We start from the raw sequence: 13,391 nt of genomic DNA on the forward strand, positions 1-13,391 counted from the left end.
ACGCGCACAAAAAAAATCATGGTTTTGTTATGGAAAACAAAGACAATATTTTCCCACCATCTTCCTCAGCATTTAAGTGTTAAATTAGTGCATCTTTTTAATTGCTTTTTGGGTTGCTGATGTATTTCAAAAGAAGTTATTTGGTTAATTTTGGCTTAGGGCTAGAGCAGGTCTGACATGGTGCTAAACATACTTCAGCCTTTGTGTGCTATGTATTTATGCAAAGTAGTTTCAGCATCAATGGTTATAAAATCAAAATACAGATCGACTCTGAAAAACATGGAAGATGTTCTCCATCCTGCAGTACCAGAGTTCAGTCAAGATTTAATTCTTCATGCAAAAGTAAATAAACACATTCATCTCATTAGTATGAGGATTTGCCTCCATCTTTTATGTGCCAGAGACTTGTTTTCAAATAAATCCCTTCACAATTTCTTATCAGTTAAGTGTTGGACTTGTACACCTATTTTATTCTATTGTATACCCAGGATCATGTAAAAGTTTCTTGGATGATAAAGGGGTCACATATGTGTCACGGGATTTCCCGCCCGGTTCTGCAACCACCTTGCCCCAAATGAAATTCAGAGACTTACATTAACTATAAAGCTGTTGACCGGTGGCTTGGGCTTCTTATTGACTAGCTGTGTCTTAATTATTAACCATTTCTATCAATGTATGTATTTCCATGCGGTCTTGGCTTACCAGAGAATGCCTTGTGTGTCCTCTCTTCCCAGGCTCACATCATGACTGCTGTCTGCCTATACTTCCCAGAATTCTCCTCCTCTAATAGCCCCACCTATCCTTCCTGCTTGGTCACTAGCCACATAGTGTTTTATTTATCAACCAATAAGATAAACATATACACAGAAGGACAACCCCATCACATGTGGAAAAAAATACTCAAAAAGCTCTGTCCTAGACATGCTCATGGAAGATTAGAGACCCACAATTAAGAACATAATCTAAACAATACAATTGATGCTAGCCGATAGATGGTGCCCTACTGCATCACGACCACAGCCTACCACGTCTGTGACTAGAAATTCAAGACGAAGCAACAAGAAGCAAAATTAGTCACTTATAAGTTGCTAGAGTCTTCTTCAAAACTCTAGGGTCAAAGCAAAAATAAAGAATGAAATGCCTATATATAAAAGAGATCAATAACAAAAGTCTTACACAATATTCTTTGGGGCTAGAGAGATGGCTAAGCAGTTAAGAGCACTTATTGCTCTTGCAGAAGACCCAAGATCAGGTTCCAACACTCACATGGTGGCTCACAACTCCAGTTCCAGGGAATCTGACACCTTCTTCCAGCCTCCAAGGGCACCAGGCAGACAAGTGATGTACAGACATGCATGCAGGCAAAACACCCAACCACATAAAATAGATCAAAAATAAAAATTCTTACACAGTAAAGTCTATGGGAAACACTTAAGGACGGGTTTCACATTAAAATGTTGTTTTAAATTGTAGGGAAAATGTGTGTGAAGACACTCAGGCATAGTGGGTGTATGGGAGCCAGAGATCTGCTGCTTTCATTTTTCTTTTTCCCATTTTCGTGTGTGTGTGTGTGTGTGTGTGTGTGTGTGTGTGTGTGTGTTTACATGTATGTGGGCACTTGTCTGTGACTGTGTGTGTGCATGAGTGTTCATATGGAAGTCTGAGTTTGATGGCAGGAATTATCCTCTGTTATTCTGCTTTATTCATTGAAAAAAGGTCTCTCAATCACACCCAGAGCTCAGTGACATGGCCAACTTGCTCTGAAGATTCGGTCTCTGCCCTCAAGGCTGGAATTACAGGTGGGCCACCATGTCCACCTGTCATTTACATGAGGTCTTCACCCTCAAGCTTAACCACCAAGTCATCTCCCTAGCCCTGCTCTCATTTTTAAGTCAGGGTCTCCCCATCTTAAACCTGGACCTTACAATTCTAGCCAAGACCCCCAGGATCAATCCAACTATCTCCATTTCATCCCTCCCCTAAACCTTCCCCTCACCCCACCTGCCAGCCCTGATGCCAGGGTCACAGAAGAGCACCTGATGCTCCGTTTTTATATGCATGCTAGGGATCTGAACAGGGGTCCTAATGCTCACACAACATGCTTGTTACCCAGTGAGCAGTTTCCCCTGCTATTAACACTATTAACAATAAAACAGAGGGAAATACATTTTGAAATGTAATTCAAAATTGAGGGAATTCAACAATAATCTTTATAAGCCAGAAGGAGAGTTTAACAAAGAGAAAATTAGATATTAGAGAACAGAGAAGGAGGAGAGATAAATTTGAGATCTTGTTTGTTTGTGACAGGATCTCACTATGTAATTCAGGCCATTCTGGGATTACAAGCATGTGCCACCATGCCTACAGAGATCTGTTTCTTTTTGTTGTTGTTGTTGTTTTATAGGCAGTGTTTCTCTGTGTAGCTCTGGCTGTTCTGGAACTTGCTCTGTAAATCAGGCTGGCCTCAAACTCAAAGAAATCCCCCTGCCTTTGTCTCCTGAGTGCTGGAATTAAGACATGCACCACCAGACCCACCCCACTCTCACCTCGTGTGGGGATTAAAGATCTGTGATCTGATTCTTTTAAAGAGAAGTTTTGAAGCCCCACATAAAATAGAAAGCCTATTCGCTTGCTTAATGAAGAAAAAGTTGAGAACATGTGGGCACTTAGAAATCAGAGAGAGGAAATAACAAATGCAAAGGAAATAAAAGTAATTCTAAGAATGTTAGTGTAAGCCTAAATGAACCATGCAGTTATACTGTGTTTGTCTGGGTCAAGGGCACACATTATTTCTAAATCCTGCAAAGTAGTCAGAGTACACATCTTGCAGATGAAGAAACTGAGGCCCAGTGAGGTCAAATTTGGCTGGTGTCACCCCTTGGCAAGTGCCTGGGCCAGGATTCAGAAGTGGGCTTCTGGCATCTGCACTCTTGGCTGCTTATTGCTGCACAGACAACAAGGCAGAGCGGTGTTCAGCATGGGGTTTGTATCATGAGATGATCCATTCACAGCTGGACTGAGTCCCTGTAGGGGTGCCATGCTGATCATCTGCCCAGGGCGGGTGCCAACAGAGTGGCAAAGTGCCAAGGGACTCTGGGGACTTCGAAGGTGCTCTGCATCATGCAGAGGTCGGGGGAGAATGGAACTCCACCTTCAGATTCTCCTATGGGGATCCCCGGGGGAAGCACAGCCCAGTGTGGAAACGGCAACTCTCACCCACAGGCTCCTTCTCTGAGACTGAGAGGCAGGTGCGGTGATTGCAAGGCAGAGCCTTCTAACACAGTTACCCTGTCCTCTCTCAGATCCAGGAGATGGTCCACTCAGAGGTAGCTGCCTATGACTCAGGCCGACCAGGGCCCCTGCTGGGCCGCCCAGCGATGCTGGCCAGCCACATGAGTGCCCTCAGCCAGTCCCAGCTCATCTCTCAGATGGGCATCCGGAGTGGCATCGCCCACAGCTCCCCATCACCCCCAGGGAGCAAGTCGGCGACCCCCTCTCCATCCAGTTCTACACAGGAGGAGGAGTCAGACGCCCATTTCAAGGTGTGTGACGTGGAGGGGTGTAGCTACAAGGTACCTCCCCAGTGGAGAAGGGGCTTTGCCAGGTCATGGCATCATGTTCCTCTGGAAAAGACAGGAGGCTTGGTCTTCTGTTGGAAACCAAGAGTCAGCACATGGGCCTCTGGCCAGAAGAATGGCACCTGGGCCCTAGGGAAATCAGGCTGTGGCTACTACTGACTCTACCGGAGACCCTCTCCTCCAGGCACATGCTGGCCCTGAAGAGGCCCAGAGCCCAGTCACGGTGTCCATGATAGGAGGCCCTGAACTGACCAGGGTTGTGTGTGTTTCTCCTCATTCTGGTCCAGATCCATTCTCAGGATGACCTGGCCTATATCACAGGCCATGTGGGGATGATTTCCTTCTCCCTCACCTCTTCCTCCCCCCCTGCCCTCCTTTCTCCCCCCCTCCCCACCTCTTTTTGCCTTCCTTAGTTTCTACACATTCCTGGGGACTTAACCTAAATCCTTGCCTGTGCCAAGCAAGTGCTCTTTTGCCAGGCTGCTATGGTTTCTTTTTTGTTGTTTTAGCTAACAAACACTTCTATGGTCTGGAGTTATAGCTCCATTGGTAGAGTATTTTCCTAGCATGCTCCGAGCTCTGGATTCAGTCCCCACACCACATAACCTAGATGTGGTAATGCATGCCTGCAATCTTAGCACTTAGGAAGTAGAGAGGAGGGATCAGAAGTTCAAGGTCACCTTAAAGCCCAATGTTATCCTACATAGCAAAGTTGGCTGTCTCACAAAAACAAACAAAAAACAAAACTCTGTAACCCACAGATCAGACACTTCTACAAACACACAATAAACATTCATCCCTCTAGTTCTCATAACAATCCTACGTGGTAGGTAATATGCATTGCAACTCTCTGGGTATGAATTCGGGCTGTACAGCACTCATATGTTAATTAACTACTCCATGCCTTGGTTTTCCCATCTGCCAAATGGAGATAGTGAATATTACCTACCATGTGTATGCACCCTGAACATATCTGACAGCCTTTATCAATCCAGTGACCTGCCTTCAGAACTGGGGCGATGGGAAAGTGCTTGCTGTGTAAGCATGAGGACCTGAGTGCTAGCACTGGGGAGGCAGAGACATCAGGATCCCGGGAGCTTGCTGGTCGGCCAGCCTATCTAAAGAGACACTCCAGGCCAATAGGAGACCTTGTCTCAAAAACATAAAAAGAATAAGAAAAAAAGATGTACAATACCATAGTAACCACACTTGAGATGGACTGCTGTCTTCCACACCCATGTGCATATACATGCATGTATACTCACACATATAAACACACACACTCACGCTCACACACACACACACACACACGCTCACACTCACACACACACACACACACACACACACACACACAGACCCGTTTTCAGGACTCACTTTGCCAAGGCTTCACCAAGGGCTTATGGGGTAAAAGCCTGGAGAGTTCCCCAGAACACTTGGAACACAGCCAGCATTGCTGCAGGCCCTGCCAGATTCCCTGCTTCTCAGACATGTGGTCTGAGTCTATCCACAGGCCCAGAACTTGCCATCTGTTGATTATCCTGCCTTCATCTTGTTGGCATACAGAAGCACAGACCTCACTGTAGGATCCAGGCCTTGGTCCAGAGGTCTAAGAGTCCCCACAGAGAACAACGGGGGTCTGTGAAAAGCATCCCAACACCTCCTCATCCTGGAAACCCTAAGTCAAGTGTGTTTGAGACCATGGCCTAGAGCCTGTTCAGGTGGATCCTCTGACTGGGTGGCAGCCATGTTACCCTAACCCTTCCCAACACCAGAGAGATTCCGGGGGAGAGCCGTGGTCTGGAGTCACAGCTGAAGTGCAGGGAAGGTGGTCTACCCTTTATAATCAGAGGCATTAGTTGGATATTATTTATGATCAGGATGGGTGGCAGAATAGTTGAGAAAAACATGGGGTGAGACCTAGAAGCAGGCCCCCGGCAGCTGGACCTTCTTATTCTTACAGATGCAGAGGGTGTGATAGGCGCATGTACAGCACTTCATTGTCTAGGAGAATGGACCCTTGGCTTCTTATTTCCATTTTGTGAGACAGGGTCTCCTTATGCTGTCCATACTGGCCTTACTATCTCAATCCTCCAGCCTCAGCCTCCTCAGTACAAGGCTTACAGGCCTGTGCTACCATGCCTGGCTTTAGGCCTCTGTCATTACTCAGTATTGGTCGGGAGATTTTGAAAGTCTGCAAAAATAGATGTTAACGTGGCAGGGGACAGAGTACTAATAAAACAGGAAAGGGTTTTGTTTAAATTTGGAAGTGATATAAACACAAATGGTTTCTGTCCCTGGGGAAGGACAGAGAGACACAGAGTGCTGATTTTATTGCTATCTGCGACACCGGCCAGCCTCACCGGCACGTTAGTGTTCTTGGCCTGACAGTCTCCGGGGACTTTCATGGTTCTTTGAATGGACACACGTGCTGGTTCTTTCTAAACAGTTAAACCTGGACCTCAGGCTGCTACCCAGGGTGCCTGGGCATCTGTCTTTCTGTTGCTGTATGCCTCTGGGTCTCTCTGTCCCTGAAATCTGTGTCTCTATGTGTATTTGTACGTTGTTCTGTTTGTGTCTGTTTCCCTGTATCTCTACATGTATGTATGTATGTATGTATGTATGTATGTATGTATGTATGCATTTATAAATGTTGTATGTATGTATGTATGTACCTGTCTGTCTGTTATCTGGTTCGTGTGTTCATGTATGTCAACCTGTGTATATGTGTCTGTTGCTACCCTCCTTCAAATGCATGACAGTGTAGGCCAAGCTGCCTGGGTATGACCTCGTGGTGGGGCAGTCCTTTCTCTGCCTGGAAAGAGAACATGGCTGGATGGGTCTGAGGTTGACCCAAGGTTAGCTAGAGCCACTTGGGCTAGGAGTTCCTTGGCTTCCTTAGTTTCCTGACTCCTCTCATCTGGCAGATCTCGGGAGAGAAGAGACCCTCAGCAGACCCGGGCAAAAAGGCCAAGAACCCAAAGAAGAAGAAGAAGAAGGATCCCAATGAGCCACAGAAGCCTGTGTCGGCCTATGCTCTCTTCTTCAGAGACACCCAGGCCGCCATCAAGGGCCAGAACCCCAGTGCCACATTCGGGGATGTGTCCAAAATAGTGGCCTCCATGTGGGACAGCCTAGGAGAAGAACAGAAACAGGTGAGCCTTGGTCCCCTCAGAACTGTCCCTGAGACTTTGGGCCCTGGAACAGGCTTGGCCTCTGGGACTAGAGGCTCCTGCAGGAGATGGGGGGGTTTATACTTTGTTTGCCCATCTGCAAACAAGGAAACAGGGTTCCTTCATCCCTGATGACCCCAGTGCTGTGCACTACTGCCTTCGCTGAACCCCTGCTCCCCCATCCAAAAGCCAGGGAGCATCTCCATCCACATCTAGCAGTCCCCTCCACTAGGACCTTTCTGCCATGTGATCTCTCTGAAGGCCTCTAGATGGAAGGAAGTAGGACCGGCTCATGCAGTTGGAAATGCATTACCAGCTAGTGACCTCAGACTGACGACCTAACCTCTGTGAGCCCTGGCCTCCCTACTACCATGCTTGGAGCATGCCTAGGCTAAGCACTATGGGGATCCCCTCCATCACATTGCTGCACCTTTACAACACGCCAGGGAGTCGCCATCCATTGGCTCTTTGGAAAGTGGAGGGTGTGGTGAGGACTCCTTAGGATCCTGTCTTGCACAGCGAGGACTCCTTAGGATGCTGTCCATGGGCATGTGGGACGCACAGAACAGGAACAAGCTGGGGGCAGAGACGTGGATCACAGATGTGAGTTGGGTGTGTCTGTTATCCTATTTGGCAATGTCGAGATTTTGTGGAATAGTCTAAGGCTGGTGGTTTAGGAAATAGGCTTAGATCTGTTGGAAAGAAATGGAGACAAGAGACGGGAAAAAGCAGAGGACATCGTCAGAGAATTCCCGCAAGAGGAGCTGTGGACCCAACCCCTTGTCCTTGTTAACCCGCCTGAGCTGCAAGGGTGCTGGATGAACCCCGACTTTGTTAGCCATTGGCTGAGAGCTGCTCCAGGGGAGCATACTCCTCTCACATTTCTGGTCTCAGTCATGTGACAGGTCAGGGTCTTGCTCCTAGGAAGAGATCTGTGATGGGGACTTTGCTGTTAGCCTTGGATGCTGTGTGTGCTGCTGCTGCTGCTGCAGCGGGAGGACCAGGGAGGCTGGCAGCCTCCACACTAAGACCTTTGTCATTCTCTCATGCTGTGGGTTGTGCTGGGCTCAGCAGCACGGTTCCTCAGCTACCCTTGATGGGAGCTGTTTACGCTCCTGCAATCAGCTGCAACACAGGAGGCCGCTCTTCTTCAAGAAGGTAGATGACTGAATCTCGTGTGTCTCCTGGGCTAGCCAGGTGTCTTAGTCACGGTTCTATTGCTGTGAAGAGACACCACGGCAACTCTCACAAAAGAAAGCATTTAAGTGAGGGCTTGCTTACAGTTTCAGAGACTTAGTCCACTATCGCCACACCAGAGAGCATGGCGGCAGGCAGGCATGGAGCTGGAAAAGTAACTGAGAGTGACATCCTGATCTGCAAGGGGACAGAGAGAGAGAGACAGAGAGACAGAGAGAGAGACACAGAGAGAGAGAGACACAGAGACAGAGACAGATAGCAGACAGAGAGAAGTAGAAAGACAGAGACAAAGAGATATATCCTGGCTTTTGAAACTTCAAAACCCACCTCTAGTGACATATTTCCTCCCACAAGGCCACACCTCCTGATCCTTCTCAAATAGTGCCACTCCCTGGTGATGCTACTCCCTGGCGACTATACATTCAAGTATATGAGTCTATGGGGGCCAATTTTATTCAAACCACCCAGCCAGGCTTGTTCCCAGAGCAGCCAAGTGCCATCCCAGAGTCTAAGCACTTTTCAAGTTTTCTGCATTAGTTTATTCTTATGCCACTGGCCAAATAGTCTCAAAGCTGAGCCCCAAGTCACTGTGAGAGAGTTCTACTTAAAAGGCAGGGACAGAGTGAATGTGAGACACGCTAGGGTCATTCCAACAGTAACTTGTAAACTGAGGTCTAATGCTAATAGTAGCAATCGTAACAAATATGTGTAAGAGCAGGGTTTGCGTCAGACTGCAGAGTGCAGTGTTAGGATTAGGGTGTTATGCTGGGCCAAAAGAGAGGCTTCTGGGTAACGTGTCTTTCTGTAGTCACTTGTGACAACATCATGGTTGAGGAACTGGTGTGTAGCCTGGCTCCTATACTCTGCTGCAATACTCTCAACAGAGAGGGCAGGGGGTGACTGACCCAGCTTCTGACCCCACAACCGTCATCCATGCCTGGCCCTGAGATCCACACTTGTCACCCCAGCCTCTGCACTGAGGCTCCTCTGTGACATTTTCTCCAGAGTTGCCCATGTCTCGGATCTTTCAGGCGTATAAGAGGAAGACCGAAGCTGCCAAGAAGGAGTACCTGAAAGCCTTGGCGGCCTACAGAGCTAGCCTTGTCTCCAAGGTAACGTAATAGGCAATGTCCTGATGACTTGAACCAAGGGCGGAGGCTGGTGGGAACAGCGGGTACCACTGACCTCGGAGAGGATGCATGGCACCTGTGTGTCACGACTTGGGAGCACCTCCAGTGTGGCAGCCTTCGTGTGAAACTCGTTTCACTGACGTCCTTCAGCGAGAGGGGCTGCACCCAGGGGGCTCAGCAGTGAGCCTTGGCTTGGCCATTTGAGTGGTGCTGTAGGTTCAAACACGGCTTTGCTATCTTAACTCCTGACCCTGCCTTCTACCTCTCTATCCACACCAGGGCCAAGGGGTGGGTCTGGGGCCCAAAAGGAGGCTGTCACAAAGGAAATGACATCTGGGTTGGGCTGTAACGGGCCAAGCGAAAGGTGCTTATGAAGTTGAGAGAACTGCCGAGCAAGGGTGGGAGTGGCATAGGCTTCGTGGCTCATCCCCGGCGTTGCCCTCGCATGGTTATGGCTTATTAGTTCATACCCCACCCCTTAGTACAGCGCAGAGCCGTCCAGAGGCTTTGCAGGCTGCAGACAGACCTGGTGGACAGTCCGGGTTCTCCCTTACCCCTGGTTTATTCCTGGCTTCCATCTTCCTCCAGAGCCCTCCGGACCAAGGCGAGGCCAAGAGTGCTCAGGCAAACCCGCCAGCTAAGATGCTGCCACCCAAGCAACCCATGTATGCCATGCCCGGCCTGGCTTCCTTCCTGACGCCCTCCGACCTGCAGGCCTTCCGCACTGGAGCCTCTCCCGCCAGCCTAGCCAGGACGCTGGGCTCCAAGGCTCTGCTGCCAGGCCTCAGCACATCCCCCCCACCACCCTCCTTCCCTCTCAGCCCCTCACTGCACCAGCAGCTGCCCCTGCCCCCTCACGCACAGGGCACCCTCCTCACCCCCCCTCTCAGCATGTCCCCAGCCCCTCAGCCTCCTGTCCTGCCTGCCTCCATGGCGCTCCAGGTGCAGCTGGCGATGAGCCCCTCACCTCCAGGGCCACAGGTAAGCAGGACTAAGCAACATCCTCCTGTGACTCTTACCAAGAGAGAAAGCAGCTGGTGGGGCGCATATCCTGGCCGGGCCGCTCACCAACTGTGTAACATTGGTCATGGCACCGTACCTCTCTGAGCCTCAGTTTCCAATTCTCTGAAATGGGTCTAGAACACCTGCCCTGAGAGACACTGGGTACCTCGGGCAGTTGACTAGTTGCCAGCTAAGTTTTGTTTCAGAACCTTCTCTTAGATCACTGTGACCTCTGCCAGATTGTCCCAGCTCCTTGCAATCTCCAAAGCCCCAACCTCCAATGACGGTTCCACAAATAGTTCCAAGACATGCATCACAGCACAGTAACCCCATTTTACAGATTGGAAAACTGAAGTCCAGTAAAGGAAAAAAAACCTAAAGCAAAGTCACCCCTTCCCAGACTCAGCTGAGACAGGGGTTGGATCTTCTTTTTCACGCTTTCTTTTCTTCTTTTCTCTGTCTTGCTGGGATGGAAGCCAGGACATCACATGCCAGGCAGGTCTAGTCCATCACTCGGCCCCACAGTCAGCTCAGATTGACTTTTCCCAAAGATCTTCCACCAGGGAGAGGCAGAGTGGCCATTCGGTGTGGACCCAGAGCATGTCTCTGAAGTGTAGACACCCTCAAACACACAAAGATGATGTCAGCTACTGGAAAGAGGCCCCCCTTTCTCTCTCCTCTGCTCACCGCCCCCTCCTTCCCCTGTAGGACTTCCCACACATCTCCGAGTTCCCCAGTGGCTCAGGCTCCCGCTCACCTGGCCCATCCAACCCTTCCAGCAGCGGGGACTGGGATGGGAGTTACCCCAGCGGGGAGCGCGGCCTCGGCACCTGCAGGTCAGTCCTCCCCAGACCTCCTTCCCTCTCCATTCCTGATAGGGGCAGGGGAGGACAGGGAGGCACTGGGGGACTGTGAAGTAGTCACCATCAGCCCAAGTGGTAGACGCTCAGAGTACAGGGAGCCACACAGAGCAGAGCAAAGCCCAGCGGGGCTCAGCTAACTGGATACCCAGGCCATTTGGGAAACTGAGGCTGGCCCTGGTGCATGCCTTTTCTCCCACATTTTCATAAATGGAGAGTGAGGTGTGGGTATTTAGTGGGCAGCGGCATCTCCATCACCAGGCAGTGTGCACCCCACCCCTGGCCACCAGCATTTCCGCATGGGCTCCTGGCTTTGCCCAGCCTGCTAGTGGGAACCCTGCCCTCGCTTCCGCCTCTGACCTCCCAGGGAGAGTCTTTGTCGGTGTGCAGACTCGGTGGGCTGGAATCCCCTCCATTGCCCAAGCAGGCACAGACCCTCCTCCAACCCTTTCCCTTCCATGGTTTCCCTTCCCAAAAGTCAGGGCCAAGGAAGAGTAAGTACTTTGTATCTGAACTTCCTAAGGTTGTCCCTTCTCCTCTGAGTGAGAATGCTTGGTCTACAGCAGCCTGTTCTAGTCTTTCTTATTAAATGTGGAGTCTTTCTATGTAGCCCAGGCTAGCTTTGAACTTGTGAGCCTCCAGCCTCATCCTCCCACAGGCATCGGCCACCATATTTGGTTTGAGGAAGGTGTCTGCCTTCCTGTAGTTCTGTTTGAAATGTACAAATGATGCTGTTCTGATTAACAGCACGCATGGTGTGGGGGTGCCTGAGGCGTATCTCCCTCGTGTTTGCCAAGGATGCATGAAGCCCCAGGTTCGATTCCCCAGCACCACCTAAACCTGGTGTGGCGATGCATACCCAGTGGGATGGAAGCCTGAGAATCAAAAGTTCTAGGACATCCTCAGCTACGGGCAGCCTGGGATACATAAGATCCTTCATAAGCAGACATGAAGCAAATTAAACAAACAAACAAGCTAGATGGTCCCTGGTCGAATGTCAGGAGGGGTGCTTGGTTCTGCTTGATAGGCAGCCCCTCCTTCAACCTTAGGGAAAGCCGATCAGAAGGAGGGACACAGGCCCAGGGCACCAGGGCTCCTGTGGCTGACAGCCCCCTACTCTCTCCTGCAGCCTGCTCCCCAGGGATAAATCGCTCTACCTCACCTAATCCCGCCTCCCCTCCCTCCCTGAGGCTCTCCGGAGGGCACTGCTCTGAGCTGGAAGGGCTGACCACAGGAGAGAGGCCATGGCAGCAGGCAGGGTGACCGGCCAGCAGTGACACACCTATGCCCCAGGGCTGAGTATCTCCCTCGACCTCCCACCAGACTCTGCAGAGGCAGCCCACCGCCCACCACCAGCCCAAAGAACCTGCAGGAACCTTCTGCCCGCTGACCTGCTTGCTCCAGGGTAGCTGTGGACCCCACTCCTTGGCCTGCACTCAGTTCCCTGCGTCTGGACTTCTGGCCCCAGCCCAAGCTCACCGGGCTGCCCCCCCTCTCGAGGTTGCTTAGCAACAGACACCCACCCCAGATGCTGGGCCAGCCACAGGTGTGTTCTCGGTGGTGTACACAAAAGATCCTGAAACCCACGCACTGTGGGTTCCGTGTAAGTAGTTCACTGTTTTAGAACTGTGCTGAAGACATCTGTAAGATTATTTTGTGGGGAGAAAGAAAGTTTCCTTTAAGGTAAAAAAACAAAACAAAGCATTTTATAAGACCTTTAGCACATTTTTTTTTAAGTTTTATCTTAAGGGAGACAGGCACAAACAGCTGTCAAACTGATTCTTATCTGCACACAGAGAGAATGGGAGCTTTTAAAGCCACACCCAGGGACATTCTCCCCCTCCTCCTCTCCCTCCTCTTCTTTTTCCTCTTCCTCCTCTTCCCCCTTCTCCTCCTTCCTCTCCTCTTCCTCCTCCTCTTCTTCATGTTCTTCTTTTTCCTCCTCCTCCCTTCTTCTTCCTCTTTTTCTTTTTTTTTGATCATATATCCACCTATTTAAAATCTCCAGCAACAATTTTGGTCATCTATTTATGAAGAAAAGTTGAGAACTATGGTGTGGTTTCTCCTAACTTGTGTGTGGTTTGGGGTTTGGGTTTGGCTTAGGCTTTGGTTCATGTTGTTCGTAGCTGTCTCCTGGCCCTTGCAATGTCTGTCCTGGTGCCCCAGTGCTTCCCTCAGACCTCTTTGTAATAAAACTCCTGAAAAGTGGCAAGCAACCCTGTGCCGTCCAGTGGTTTTTCACCCAGGCCCAGTTACCCTATTCCCAAAACCAGATAAAGGAATGGTACACAAATGCCCTTGATGACACAAATATAAAACCTTGCAATACAGTTTTTGCAAATAGAATTTAAGAACACATTAGGGGCTAGCAGGATGGCTCAGTTGGTAAAGGTGACAATCTGAGTTTGAACCCAAGACCCATATGGTGGACAGGAGGAACTGATTCCTGGAAGT

The 13,391-nt window shown here is 49.9% G+C and overlaps 1 protein-coding gene across 8 annotated transcripts in view; it reads left to right on the forward strand.

The window, feature by feature from the left end:
* Positions 1-13,153, forward strand: part of Tox2 (TOX high mobility group box family member 2) — a 123,680-nt gene extending 110,527 nt beyond the window's left edge. For 5 of the 8 annotated variants that reach the window (XM_040732858.1, XM_040732863.1, XM_040732857.1 and 2 more), the window contains 6 exons: positions 3,303-3,542; positions 6,503-6,730; positions 8,977-9,057; positions 9,664-10,056; positions 10,786-10,913; positions 12,261-13,153. In XM_040732858.1, coding sequence (XP_040588792.1) covers positions 3,303-3,542; positions 6,503-6,730; positions 8,977-9,057; positions 9,664-10,056; positions 10,786-10,913; positions 12,261-12,327 — 1,137 coding nt within the window. In that variant the 3' untranslated portion in view covers positions 12,328-13,153. Of the gene's footprint in view, positions 1-3,302; positions 3,543-6,502; positions 6,731-8,976; positions 9,058-9,663; positions 10,057-10,785; positions 10,914-12,066 lie in introns of all 8 variants that reach the window. The other 3 variants (XM_040732860.1, XM_040732859.1, XM_040732864.1) reach the window with 2 other exon arrangements.
* Positions 13,154-13,391: the final 238 nt, after the last annotated feature.

This window comes from Mesocricetus auratus, unplaced genomic scaffold, assembly GCF_017639785.1.
Source record: "Mesocricetus auratus isolate SY011 unplaced genomic scaffold, BCM_Maur_2.0 Super-Scaffold_100028, whole genome shotgun sequence".
NCBI classification, from domain to species: domain Eukaryota; kingdom Metazoa; phylum Chordata; class Mammalia; order Rodentia; family Cricetidae; genus Mesocricetus; species Mesocricetus auratus.